This window comes from Canis lupus, chromosome X (genome assembly GCF_003254725.2).
Source record: "Canis lupus dingo isolate Sandy chromosome X, ASM325472v2, whole genome shotgun sequence".
Taxonomy (NCBI): Eukaryota; Metazoa; Chordata; class Mammalia; order Carnivora; family Canidae; genus Canis; species Canis lupus.
The window spans coordinates 27,422,084-27,437,485 of record NC_064281.1 but is presented as its reverse complement, the minus strand read 5'-3'; the positions used below and the strand labels follow the sequence as shown (position 1 = coordinate 27,437,485).

General features: G+C 35.3%; 1 protein-coding gene across 15 annotated transcripts in view; it reads left to right on the top strand.

Annotated features, from left to right (window-relative positions):
- DMD (dystrophin) overlaps positions 1-15,402 on the top strand; it is a 2,170,621-nt gene that overhangs the window by 1,018,469 nt on the left and 1,136,750 nt on the right. For all 15 annotated transcript variants that reach the window (XM_025439443.3, XM_025439430.3, XM_025439477.3 and 12 more), the window contains one exon: positions 14,319-14,491. In XM_025439443.3, coding sequence (XP_025295228.1) covers positions 14,319-14,491 — 173 coding nt within the window. The remainder of the gene's footprint in view (positions 1-14,318; positions 14,492-15,402) is intronic.

Below are 15,402 nucleotides of genomic sequence, written 5' to 3'. Positions count from 1 at the left end.
ACCAATTTAATAATAGTCCAACAAGAGGAGTTTGCAGTTATTCTAAATTAAGTGATCATGGTTCATATAAAATGTCAAAGCCAAGTCTGATTATAAATACTTTTTGACGTCTACTTAAATGTAATGTATTACCACATTGTAAAAGCTGATCTTGTGGACTACGTATAACATTTTGAATATGTAATCATTTAGTGATTTCTCTGAGGAAAATCACGTTTTTCAGCTAACACATTTTATTCAGTTATAAATATTAGTCCTTTCTTCTACCATTTTTATGATTGGGGATTTATTTGTTCAATTTGCTATTTATATTTGTGAATAACTTTACAAATATTAATCTATAATAATTCTATTCCAGTTCATATTTATTTGTGTTTTGATACAGTTTTCTTTTATATTTTATACATGTGTCTCTTTTATAGGAAATTATTCATTCTTTTCTCTCTGCAAGTATTTCATCTGGCCAGTAGTTGTCCTACTTTGACTCCCTTGCTGTAGTGTACTCCCATCTTTGCTAAAATGTGCTTGAAGAACCCCCTCTTACTTCATTTCTCTCAGCAAGACGATTTTAATAATCTTCATCCTATAAATTCTAGAAGTCAGAAACTTCTACATTAAAATGTACGGTCCTCAAGGCTGGTGGACATTTCAAGGTTGCAATTAAGTTGTTGGGAATTTTCCTACTATCCATGACCAATTCAAGATGTTCTTTGACCAATTAGGCCTGTCATTTTTGATCTGTGATATATAATTACTGATCTGTTATTTATGCAAGAACCATGCATCATCCTATGGAGAATGTTTTGGCCAAAACATATAGTTGTATTTACAAAGTGTTTTTCACATGTGAACCATAAACTATGCAGAGAAAATCAAAAGGGCAACTTACCATAGAGCCATGAAAAATAACTTTACAATGTTTCTTTAGAAGCTCAGAAAAATCTAATTAATAAGTACTTTAATGCCTTTTGATGGAACACTCTTCCCAACTTGATATGTCATTAATGTAGTGCCTGGTAGCTGGATGGGACATAAAGAGGATAAGAATTAGATTTATATAGGGTGTTGCCTTCATTTGTCAGATAAAGACAAATTCCAGAGAGTGAAAATGAACTGGAGTTTGAGTCTTTGGTACGCCAATTTTTCTTTTTCAATTTTAAGATAGATCTACTCCCCAATGGCTGCTGTCACAACAGCTACTAATGGTTTTCTCTAATCTTTTTTTCTTAGAAATGAAAGTCGTATGCTCTTCTGCTAACCAGGTTACAAAGGGTCTCAAGGCATTTTTGTTAGCTAAAACCTCTCAAAGCTATTATTTTCCTCTTCCCAAAACGTGGAAGCAATAGTGCAGGGTTTTATAAATCTGAAAACACATACACATGTGTTTAAGTGTATGTATACCCATTTAACTGCAGTGCTACATTTATTAAGATATTAGTTAATAAATATTATTAAGTGATACTGCGTGAGCAACAGCAAGATACAGTTTTCACCACTTCCAGTGGTTTGCAAATGAGCCATCTACTCCTTCTGACCTGTTCCCTCTAGTGACCACCAAAGATCATATGCATAACCACTAGGCAGAAAAGATAGTATTTTTGTTGTTATTCACCACTGTATCTGCAACTCTTAGAACAGTGTCAAGCACTTAATAGACGCTCAATGTGCATTGTTGAGTAAATGAACAGTAGTCCTGTTAAATACAGATATGGATTCCATGATCAAAGAGGACAGAACAATGTTAACCTATCAGTACCAGGCTTGAAAAGAAAACAAAATTAGCCTCTTTTACACTATATTCTTACACATTGAGTTAAATCATCCAGACATAGGTGAATTCTAACAATCTGTGCATGTATACTAGCATGATGACATTTACTCTATTTAGATTTCTACATACTGAATTTTTAGCCAATTATTTATGAGAACATGTGGCAGGAAGTCCACAAGTAATTAAAATATTAGTAATATTTTACATTCACTGAGCTTGCATTATATGGTTATGACAGGCAGTAGGATACAGAGGTTGGTAATGCACTAGATTTGAACATAAAAGACTTAGATTTAGAGACCAAATCGGAGTCTTTCTGGTTGTGTCTTTAAGCAAATCACATAAATCTAAGTGTTTTTAACTTTGAAATTAGATTAATGATGATACCTGTCCCAGCCTTTTCATCAGTATGATCGTGAAGATAAAGTGAAAGCATGTAGGATTACATGGAAAAATTCTTGTAAAAATATTTATACAATAATATAAATTTAATGATTTGTAAAACATATATTACTTCATCAAATCCAATATCTTAAAAATTATTATAAATTAAATTTTTATGTAAATAATCTTAAAAATGATATTTTAAAAAGTAGCACATCTTATACAATTGCATATTTATATGTAGAAAACTTTAGATAAAATGTTGACAACAGCATAAAATATACATAAAGTTATTTCCAGATTTTGCAAGTAGCTTAAAGTTTAAAAAAAAAAGAGTTTAAAGTCAAGGAGAATTCACAAAGGTAAAAAACATTTGCTTTTGATAAAAGCTTCTTTTAGAGAATTTTATTTAATACTCTCAATCATTTTCCTTTAGTATATTTCCAGTGCTAAGTATTACTTATTTGGAAGTAAAATTTTCATTCTTCTATTAATTTTAGGTGCTAAAAAATAACTCATAGTTTTTATATTTCTCTTGAGGATGTGAAAACTTGAGATCATTCCAAGTTTCTATGCACTATGGCTTTTACCAAGAGCAGGATGCTTTTTTTGTAGTTTGTTTTCTTGTTTTATTTTCCAGTGAAATATGTTGAATTCATTTTTCCCAACTCCTTTTAGTAATTTAAAATCCATTGTTCAGCTTTCAGAACTCTGACTTAATAGCCATTTAAAAGCATTGAAGCTAGACAAACCATGAGGGAATCCTAACTCTGAGAAACAAACAAATGGTTGCAGAAGGGGAGGTGAATGGAAAGATGAGGTAACTGGGTGATAAGCATTAAAGAGGGCATATGATGAGATGAGTACTGGGTGTTATACTATATGTTGGCAAATTGAATTTAAATAAAATAAAATAAAAAGCATTAAAGCTGTAGCTCTAATGAAAAACTATTTATTAGTGTTTTTTTTTTCTTTTCTTGGGGTTCTGAGATTTATTTTTGTTATTTTTTTTTCCTTTTGCCATTTAGAAAGGCTAGTCTGTATTCATTTTCCTGCTTAAATTGGCAATTATGAGCAGGTTAATACTACAATAGCATTCAACTGAGCCTTATAAATTGACATTATGTAGATCAAAATGTTTAAATAGTGGCAATTGCATACAGTTTAATCTAATTCAGTGACTTTTATCCAGGTCTGCTTATTTCTAAATCCTAGTGCATATTGTTAAAAATTCAAAGAAAAAACAAATACTTTGTTTTATAAATACCATATAATTATTGGACACCAGTTACTTCTATTTCCAAGTTTAATTTGCCAAACCTTAGACAAAAGATTAAAGAATGTTTTTCCTCATTAGGGATCTCTTTTCAAGAAGGTAAAGAAAATAAGTAGAATGTTAGCATCCTCCTCCTATATTATGTTTTGTTTTGTTGTTCTTAAATTTACATGTTTAGATTTAGTTCAGAACAATTCTATGAAACAGTGGTTTTGCTTTTCTATCTCCCATCTAAAGCACTAGGATGGAAAGCTTATCTCCTAACATCGACAGCATTAATCATTTATAAAATGGGCAAAATGTTACCAAATAGGTTTCCCTTTTTTTCCAAAATGGTGTATTGTTATTTGTATTAATTTGTACAGATTTAATTATATCTTGTTTATCAGCTATCTATGAACTTGATTGATTACTCATACTGGATTTTCAGTGCTTTATCAAAATAATAAAATGCTCATGATGTCATATGTATACAGGATAAAAGAGTATAAAGTGAATAGAGGAAAGAAAAACATCCCATCCACATTTTGTCATCCCATTCCTCAGTGATAATAATTTCTTTTAGGTTTCCCTAGATTGCTGTATTGCCTTAGAATTTTTTTTCCACAAAACCTACCTGCCCCTCCTCAGCTCAGTTACACGAGACATAAAAGCATGCCCTGGTTCTAAAAAAATTGGAAACAGAATGCCATATGTCGCATTTTGAAGAGAAATAGCATTTGCTTCTTTACAACTCTCCTTTGCTATGTGCAAGAGCCAATTTTTCTATCAAGACTTTCAATAAAGTGATTTAGACAATGTGCACGACTCAATACAAAATGTACCTATTGCAAAATGACTTGTGAAATCGTTTCCAGTTTAGTTGCTGCTGATGGACTAGAATTGTTGTCTTTGAGGAATACTTGGGGCAGTGAAGTGCAGGTTTCACATTTTTCCTTTTGTTCTTGTTGATGCTCTATAGCGTCTGAGAAACTTGGGCAGACATAATTCTGAATGAAGGACTTAGGTCCCTGAGGTCCTGTGAGAAAAGCATGGAGAAACTTAGCCAGGAAATGCAGATGGACTGCTATTCCACTGTTTAACAGCTAAATAACCAGTAAAAGTAAAATAGAATAAACAGGGAAATAACTGAATAGTTTACAACATCTTGGAACCTGAACATCTATCTGCAATAGTTCAAGAACAATGTAACAAATCTTAAGGTTCAGTGATTCCATTCAAATTGGATTTTTATAAGCAAGTTAAGATTCAGAGCTTCAACTTTACTCTTCAGTTCAAATCAACAAATATTTATTAAGGCCCAAATACTGTGTGTAACACTCTAAAAGAGAAATATAAGGCTTGATCCCTGCACTCTGGTAATTTGTAATATTAATTGGATACACATATCATAGTTATACAAACAAGCTGGGAAGTAATAGTAGGAAAGACACAGGCAAAAATAGTGTATAACACATAAGTATAACAGAATTCAGGAAGAGGGAAAAGCCATGTAGAGAGCTGAAACTGAGAATTATTTTACAGAGGAGAAAGCCTTCGAGTATCTGTGCTTTGGATGTCACTGGAATTTGGACAGTCTAATAGCTACCACTTATTTATTATGTTCCAGGACATTTTTTAAATGTTTTGCTTGTGGTAGCTTATGTGGTCATCACAGCAACCCTATGAAGAAAGCACTCTTAAACACATATTCAGAATTATCCAAACTGGAGATAGTGGTTTGGAACAGAGTGGTGGCAGGGTCAAATTTTGGATGCATTCTAAAAGTAGAGCTCATAGGATTTAGTGATCACTTGCATGCAGGTTGGTCAAGAGAGGATTCAAGGATAACATTAAAAATTTGTGCATGGTTTGGTATAAGTTTAGTTGTGATGTGTTAAGCTTAAGATGTTTATTAGACATCCACGTATCAAAGAGACAGTATCAAAGAGACAATTGGATATATATAAGTCAGAGTTCAGGAGAGGATCTAGACTGGAGATATACCTAGAGGAATAAATAGGGGTAATTTATTTAGCTCTTCTGCACACTTGCTCACAAAATATGTCTTTTCATCTGTTCTTTTCCCAGCCCTCTTTCCTTCCAACTCCCCTTCTATAGACAATCTCGACCACTCCCATGACCTAAATATCAGTCTGACACAAATGGATCTTACTGGTGGAGTGGGAAATGGGATAAGCACGATGCCAACATAGTATTATAGACTCGCTGCAGACAGTGCCCAATAGAGAGGGCAACCGGCAGATGAAGGGACTTGGTCATTTAATGACTGACTTTGCGTAAGGCCCACAGCAAAGTGTTTGTGAACAGAAATAGAATGACTTTGTCTTTCTGAGTCACTCTTACATCCCCAGTGCATAGACTATCCCCAGCACATGGTAGGTTTTCAGCAGTTATTTGTTGAGTTAATGAATAGAATAGAGGTGGACAGAGAAGTAGAGAGAAAGCTGGGGCATAGCGAGTGAGGTAAGAGTAGGGAGGCCAGAGCTCTGTGATGAGGACTATATGCTCAATGGTGCTGCATGCTGCCGGACAGGGAGAAGATGCAGTGAGGAAGCTACTGCTGAACCAATAAATAGAAAATTATTTCAGGAAGTCAATATTGTAAAAAAAAAAAAAAAGTGTGAACTACAGGTATTTATAGGCATTTGCTCACAGGACTTACATTGAGGACTGAAGATCAAAGAATCACTAGAAAGCAATTATAAGATAGATAGATAGATAGATAGATAGATAGATAGATAGATAGATAGATTTAAAATAAAGTTCAATATACTTGAGACCAGAATATAATTATATGGAAGTCACTTTTAGGCAAAGGTACCCTAAGTAATCAATTTCATATTTTTCATATTATCTTGTATGTTTCTATCTCTGAAACTATATTGTTTCAGTTTTAAAATAGCTTTTATCCCCCCCTTATGGAAACATTTTTACTAAGGCAACACTGGCAAAATGTGAAGCGAAGATTAAATAATTTCTGAATATGTTATTACAAACTTTAAAATAGAAGACACAATTTCAAATTAATGTTTGTGTACACATCCTACAATCAACATGTTTTAAAGCATACTTTGGTAAGAGTTTTCAACTTGTGAAGGTGTGTTTGAAGTTGCTCCTTGGTATAAATAGGACTAAAGATGCCTTTAAATTATAGACATCCTTATTTTTTTAATTATGTGCTGAAGCTGAAGCAAGTGCTAAAGTGAATTTTATGTTTTGTACGTGCGAGATGCCCATGTATTCTCATGACTACAGAGAAAACACAACGGAAATGATACTAGTCTAAATAAATATCAGAGATCATACTGGTACTCTTCATCATATTTTTGAAACAAAGTGTAGGTAAGAAACAACGTTAAAATTTCAATAACTTTTTAAGTTTATTTTCATTTTGTTTACAATAAGTTCAACTTGTCAAATACCACCATCCCCTCCTCCCACCCTGTTCAATTTCCACAGTATTTACTTTGACATTCATACAAATAGGTTTACCATTTAGGTGGGTAAAGTTTCACTCTGTAATGAAACATTCTGACAAGGGAGTACTTGCTGCTTTACATTAAATGGAAGAAAAACTGAACATCAGAAATCTGTCCCTTGTGATAGAGAAGAGAGCATAGTGAAGAGTTCCTTGAGACCTTTATCTCAACCTGATTAATTGGCAAAGAGGTCCCTTGTTTGGGTCCCTAGATAAATGGTCTGCAGTGTCTAGTTTCTCTGTTTAGCCCATAGAAAGCACTTATTACCCAGTACTTGAATAAACAAAGTACTTTTAGGTTCAAATTGTTTGTCTTATGAATCTCCTTTAAAAACTGATTATCTCTAAAGAGAGACCTCATGTTTTAAAATATCATTTATCTCCAAGTTCAGGCTGATCATGTCTGTGTTATCAAGGGACTTTTATTTAAACCACCAGCTTTTCAACTAGAAATCTGACTCAGAAGAATGTAGTTCATAATGCTCTGTTTTTTTCTTATTTTATGTAGCTGGACTTCATCTTCTAGTTGTGAAAATTACTTTGATGTCTCATTTTCTCTCTATTAGCAGTGTATAAATAAGGATCTTACTGAATGGACTTGGTTCTGAGAAGCCGAGTTACAAGGACACTCTATTTTAAAATATTAAGGACTTAAATTACACACACTCATGTACAAATGCCTTCCAGAAATGGAAGTTTCCTTTCACAGGGAGAGTGACTAACAGACATCTGACCCAATTGACACCTAGTGTGGGGAGGTCCGTTCAGAGGGGCATGTCAAAATTAAGAGAAAAATTGACTAAACACTGGGTACTTCATGATTTTGCTATCATATTTTCAGGTAATATAAGGAAGTATTCAGGGAAAGAAATGAAAATAATATATTCTATAGTGATCCTAGGGATTTTTCTATCACCATAGCAACTACAGGGACTGTGGTTTTATTTTGTGAGGGTCAGAAACTATAAAGATCACTTATTTCTAGACAAACTAGAATAGTAAAAAGCTATAAAAGATCTCATCTCTGGCTTTAAACTGTGGAAACTGCTACAGAATTTTCTTTGGTGCATATACCATTTTTCTGTGTGCAGTGCCTCAGGGACAAGAGCATGTGTAGGGACTTTAAAAACGATTTCCTGGACTCCAGCCAATTTTGACAGCATTCTCTGAGAATACACCAAGGAGCCATTATCCAGATATTCAGGGAGTGTGACATCCCCTGCCCCAGTTTTTGCTTTTCGATTTTTGTTTTTCTCATTTAAGATAGAAAGTTTTTCTGCCTTTGCAACATGCTGGCCAGCATTGCTGAAACCGTTCATAACTCGATTCTGAGCAATTCTGCCACTTTCTAGAGAACAGGGAGCTCTCCAGAGATTTGGACTAAAATCAGGAAGTTTTGCAAGCTCAGATCTTCAGAGGGAGAATATGTTTATCGTGTGTGTGTGTGTGTGTGTGTGTGTGTGTGTCTGTGTGTCTGTGTGTCTGTGAGTGAATGTGCGCATATACACATGCCCCACATCAAAGCCATTAACAGATGACTTTTATTTTGGTGGGGAAGATCTTCCTTCCCTTCTTTTAAATTTTACCCCTGTTGGAGATCACAGCTATTTGTTTCAGGTGGGTGGGCTCCCAATGTGCAGGCATCTGTGGCTGGTTGCCTCAGTGTGAATTTAAGTAATCGGCCTGTCAGTCACCTGGCTGTTGGTATCAAGTGGCAAGATTATCAGAGATCTTGATCGTTGCCCTTAAGCTGGAAGCCACACTAAAATGGAATCTACAAGTTACATCATCAGGAGTTGAGCCACAGCACGTGGCTTCTGTGTGTTTAAAATTTTAGTTGCATTATCAGTTTTGTTTTTATTAGTAGTAAACTTTTCCTCAATAACAAGCTGTTTTATGTCAAATAAAGTGAACTGCTGTGTAGTACTAAGCAAGTTTCAATTTTGTAGTGAAAGAGGATGACAGTGGAAGACTTTCTGCTCTGCCCCGATTTATATTTTCACACTTTGAAGATGGTAAAATTGCTCTGGATAGGATCACCGATGCCCTCCTAAATTGCCAAGTTGCCTTTTCACTCCTGTTCCCAGCTGCATTCGGCTCATCGGCTGCTCCCTCCCTCCTTCCTGATGTTCTTCTTTCTCTTGGTTTTGAAACGCTTTACTCTTCTGGCTCTCCTAGGTCTAATGACAGTTACTCTTTGGGCCCTTTCTCGGCCATTCCTTTCCACGGAGGCTTATCCTTAGACAACCTTTCTTCTCACTCTTTTATTCTAACAAACTTCTCTAAGCAATTTGACCATCTCTTGTGCAATTAAATAACACAGGGGTATTATTCCGGTGACTAGCAATTCTGTATGTAACACTGGTAGAACATAATTTTCACCTGCATTCCTCCAGAGAAGCAATCACAGAGTTTATTTCTATGTTGGCATGCCCTCCTTCCCCTCACATGGTAATATGTGACCTGTCAGTTAAGTATTCTTACTGCAGAATTAAACTGAGTTGCTTAAAAAAAATAATGAAGCCTCCCTATCATAAGTTGTACATGATTTGAAGAGAACACCTTGGAATTTGATAATCTCTCTCCCTCTTTCAGTCTCTCTCACTCTTTCTCTGAAATTTATTCGCATCATCCATAACCATTGTGTTTTACTTGGTCTCAACTTTTCTGCTTTCAGCTGCTTTTTTTTTAGCGTCCTAACATAAGCATTGACTTTTATCCCTTACAACTGATATTCTCTATACCCTCACTTGCTTGTCCTTCACCAAGTCAGGTCTTCATGCACCACAGCCATGAAGTCTTAGAATGAGGCAGGAAAGTCTTCTAGGATCTACCCAAAGCCCCTGTGTGGGGCTTATACAGTTTGCTGGAACCTGCTTTCTGGGAAGCTGCAGGCCCAGCAATAGCCCCACCATATCTGGCCTAGTCTCCATCTCATATGTGGTTAAAACTCTCCCCAGTTTTGTCTGAAAGTAAGCAAAAATATTTCTTTTATTGACACTTATTAAGTTTTTATACTTATATTTATTTATCCTGACAGGAAATGCAAGACCTGTGGATCAGAGAAAACATAATTACTTACTCAAGAGCATCTTAGCACCAGTGCTCATGCCCCAGATCCTCATGGGGCAATGCAGTGAGAGCCATGTATTTATCTGTGTATTCAGGGGTTGCAATATGGGAGGGAATCCCTGAATTTATGATAACAGAGCTTATATAAGGCAGCTGGCATATCTGACAGAGAAAGTGAGATAGAAACAGAGACCCTTGCTCCAGGGGCTAAACAAATCATCTCCTAGAAAGAGAGAAGGGTCTAGGTCTATTATCTTCAGACTATAAATTGGCACATAAGCAAAGGGACCTAGGAAAAGTAAGTTTCCAGGTCTTTCTGGGAAATTCTACTAGTCCGAACACCAAGTTATGTTTGCTATTCAATCATCCTTTAACCTAATTGCCAGTGGCCTTTGCTCAGAAAGCTTAGACCATGCAGACATGTGGAAAAAAAGGGGGCACCTGAGTGGCTCAGATGGTCAAGTGTCCAACTTTGAATTTTGGCCCAGGTCATGATCTCAGAGTCATGAGATAGAGCCCTACATTGGGCTCCATACTAGGCATGGAGCCTGCTTAAGATTCTCTTTCTCCTCCTCCCTCTGCCCCTATACTCCCCTCTCACTTGCATGTGCTATCTCTCTCTGAAAAGAAAGAAAGAAAGAAAGAAAGAAAGAAAGAAAGAAAGAAAGAAAGAAAGAAAGAAAAGAGAAAAGAAAAGAAAAGAGAAGAGAAAAAAAGAAAAGAAAGAGAAAGAAAAAAAAGAAAGAAAGAAATGAGAAAAGATGTATGGCCCAACAGTAGTCACCATCTCATTTCTTTTTTTTTTTTTTAATATTTTATTTATTTATGACAGATACAGAGAGAGAGAGAGGCAGAGACACAGGCAGAGGGAGAAGCAGGCTCCATGCACCGGGAGCCCGATGTGGGATTCGATCCCGGGTCTCCAGGATCACGCCCTGGGCCAAAGGCAGGCGCCAAACCGCTGCGCCACCCAGGGATCCCCATCTCATTTCTTTTTGCAAAATCTGATGCCAGCTGCCTATTGGGTATCTACAGTCTGATACCCCAAAGGCTTCTCAATATGATCATATCCAAAACCAAATTCATCACTTACACACATGCAAACACAAACACAAACACACACCTGTTTATCCATATGAAATCCTTTTACTCAGTGACACCGCTATTCATCCAGGTGCCCAGGCCAGAAACCTGAGAATAATTTAAGTCTGTCCTCTTTTTCACTCAATACCCAGTCACTGAGTTCTCTGAGTTTTCTTCCTAAACAACTTTCTCAATCCAACTCAAGTATGAATACCAACTAGACACTTAATTACATTGATGGTTTTGTTTTTAATTTTGTAGGTGTGATAATGTTATTATGTGTACTTTCCTTGAAACACATTCATATATATTGGAAACATGCTAAAAGTATTTATGGATAAGATATTATATCAGTCTGTTTCAAAATAATCCATTTGAGGAGGTGAATGTGTGCAAGTATAATGAAACAAGGTTGCTCACAGCTTTATAAGAACTGGAACTGGACAATAGGTTCAAGGGGGCTATTTGTACTCTTTTCTTACTTTCATATGTATTTGAAAGTTTTCATCACAATTACTGTATGAATCATGATTCCCTATTGGCGACTGACTTACATTCAGAATCTTGAAAGCACATTACTAAATATCTCTAGCCTCTGTTTGCTGACCCATCTTCTCCTAATCTTGTACATTTCCAAGATGTAAGCCAAAAATGACTGTTCATATTCCCTATCTTTGCATAAGTGTTACCTAGTAAGCATAATGCCCTTCCCACTTTAACTACTTAGCTACATACACGCCAAATTGCACTTCCTTCATGAGCTCTTTCCTCAGTGTGTGACCAAATATGGCATATGATTCATTCCTTCTTTGAACTTCCAGAAAAGAATAGACTTAGAATGCTCATCAAATTCTTTCTTGTTATCTAGCTGGGGCTTTTTCACTATTATTTTTCCTTCATTTCTCCAAATCATACCCCCCGCTAAGTACCACAATAAGATCCATTTAAAACTTCTTGAAAACAAGGAAATAAAACTGTGCTTCACCAACCTTTGCTTCCTTTATATTGATCCTTGTACATGGAAGAACTCAATGAATGCTTGCTCAATTGACTTGTCTATAATAATTCAGATGAGCAAAATAACCAAATTCATACTAGTAAGACTAGCCAAGTATATAATTTTTAGCATTTTTTGAAAATAAATATTATTAAAGATGTCTATTACATAATGAACTTGTAGTTTGTGATTTTTCCCTTTAAATATGATATACATAAAAAAGTTTGGAGTTAATTTAGAGGATATATTATTTTATTCATTTATTCAACAAAATGCATTGAGTAACCTACCATGTGCCAGGCATAGGTTTAAGTTCTGGAAACCCAGTGAGAGTTCTTAATCTTAATCAGTGAGAGTAAGATAACATTTCCTGCACTTATAGGGTCTAGTCTAGTGGTGTAGAAAGACTGGTAGATATATAATATAATGTTAGTCATAAATGTCATGAAGCAAAACAAAGAATACAGGGAATACAGAATGGTTAGGAATGCTATTTAAAATAGAGTGGTGGAGAAGGCTCTTCTTAGATGAGAACGAAGTGAGGGAACTAGTCATATAAATGTCTTGGAGTGAAAGAATATTTTTGGCAGATAGAACAGCAAGTAAAGAAGAAGCCTGGAGGCAAGATAATGCTTGGCATACTTGAGGAACACAAAAAGGTTAATGAGGCTAAAATGTGCTGGACTCAGAGGAGACTAAGAAAAGATTTAAAATCCGAATGGTAGAAAACATACAACCAAGTGATTTAGAACTTTGTAGGCTGTGGTAAAGATTATACGTGTGAGGAGGAACCATTGGAGAATTTTGAACAGAGTAGAATATGACCTGATTTATGTTTTGAAAAAATCTTTTTGGCTCTTGTGTGGATAATTGACTAGGAGAAGGGTAAGACTGGAAGCAGTGAGATCATTTAGGTGGCCATTGCAGTATAATGATAGATTATATCAAAGCTATAGCAAGGGAAGTAATGATAAGTGCTCAAATTCTGTACATGTTCTGGAATTAGAGCCAACGTGACTATCTAACAACTTGGACACTGGAGACTAAAAAAGAAAGGTCAGTGTGACTCTAAGGTTATCAGCCTAATTATTATTTGATATGTCATTTACTGAAATGGGGAAAACCATTGTAAGAGAGGGATAAGGGGATACAGCTCAGAATTTTGTTGGGGTCATGTTAAATTTGAGATGCCCATGGGATATCCAAATGTCAATAAAGCAGTTAAATTCGTGAACCTGGTTTCTGAGTTGAGGTTAGGACTGGAAATAGAAGTTTGGGAGTCACCATTGTATAGACGGTATTTGCAGTCATGGGACCAATTAGGGAGTATATATAGAGAGAAGGAAAGAAATGTCAAAACTAAGCAGAGCACCCAGTATTAAGAGATAAGTCAGAGAAGGATTCAGAAAAGGACTGAGGAAACAGTAGACAAGAAGGTGGAAGAAAAACCAGAAGAGTTCAGGTTATAGAAGCCAAATGAAGATAGAATTTTAAGATGGAGGGAATGATCAACCATATCAAGATGAAGACTGTGAATAACCCATTGAATCTGAACATGTTGAAATCACTGGGCTTCAAGGACAATGATTTTAAAAAGGCAGGAATTAAGAATTGCAAGACTGATCAACAATAGCCAAATTATGGAAACAGTCTAATGTCCATTGATTGGTGAATAGGTAAAGAAGAGGTGGTATACACACACACACACACACACACACACACACACACACACACAGTAGACTCCCTCTCAGCCATAAAAAAAAATGAGATCTTGCCATTTGCAATGACATGAATGGAGCTAGAAGGTATTATGCTAAGTGAAATAAGTTGGTCAGAGAAAGACAAATACTATGTAATTTCACTCATATGCAGAAGTTAAGAAGCAAAACAGATCAAAATAGGGGGGGAGAAAAAAGAGAGGGAGGTAAACCATAAGAGAGACTCTTAACTGTAGAGAGCCAACTGGGGGTTGCTGGAGGGGAGGTGGGTAAGGAGATGGGCTAAATGGCTGATGGGTATTAAGGACAGCACTTGCTGTGTTGAGCACTAGGTGTTATATGTAAGTGATGAATCTCTAAATTATATTCCTGAAATGAATATTACATGGTAACTAACTAGAATTTAAATAAAAACTTGAATTATTAAAAAAAAAAGAATTGCAAGACTTTTATTTCTGGGGTTTATCAATTTCCTTTTCTCTATCTCCATAGAAGCTGATTCATTTCTGATGTGTTTCAAATTTTCTATATTGTAGAACATAAAAGACAGCCTGCAACAAATCTCAGGTCGGATTGACATCATTCACAATAAAAAGACAGCAGCATTGCACAGTGCCACTCCTGCAGAAAGGGCAAAGCTCCAGGAAGCTCTCTCACGGCTTGATTTCCAATGGGAAAGAGTTAACAATATGTACAAGGACCGACAAGGGTAGGTAACACTTTTATTTTTTCAAATTACTATACCTGTTTTCAGAGAACTCTGGAGTTCATTTCAGTGTTCCCCATGGGAAGGTAGGGAGGCAGATAGGGAGAAGTATTACTATCATTGGAAAAAGGTAAGTGAAGTAAGAACAAATAATGATGAACCGACTAATGAGCTGAGTTCTAGAAATTATTCTATACTGGGGTTAGCATTGCATTGGAGCACTATATTACCTTCTAAAATTTCACATGGTGTCAAATAGGTTTTGTCATTTAATTGAAGTGGTTTAAATAACTACAATAATAAATGTGTATCTTTGGTCAAATCTGTGTCATGTATTTTTGTGTCTTATATATTTATAGCAGATTGATATTTAGATTAATGTGTTTGAAATATAAGCTACCAGTGAAAAGTTGATTTTCACTTACTACTTTTATTTTGAAGATGATTCATAACATGTTGCAGTCCCCCTACTCTTTTTGCTATAAAGAATTTGTTAAGTTGATTTAAAATAATTTTTCAGTGTTTGCCTGAATTAACATATCTAGTTTGTGACCACATTTTCAAAAATTAATGTACATTCTTTAGCCTCATACTGCAAGAAGGTAGAATATTGTTTTCTTTTCCCATTTTAGATTAAAAGTAATGGAGTTCTAATGATTTAAAATAATTTGTTTTAAAGATTATAGTCTCAAGATAGTCTCCTTTATTATTTTCAGATAAAATAAAATCATCTTTAATAACTACAGGGAACCTCTCCCTTAACTCTCTTATCTGTCCATTTCTAAATATCCTTACTTCTATTTTAGTTTTTTATTTACTAATGTAGGTTACTAAACTGATACTTATAGCAGAAATCTCAGTTAATTCTAATGATCATTCTCATTTTCTTCCCAATTATATTTTATCCAGAGTTG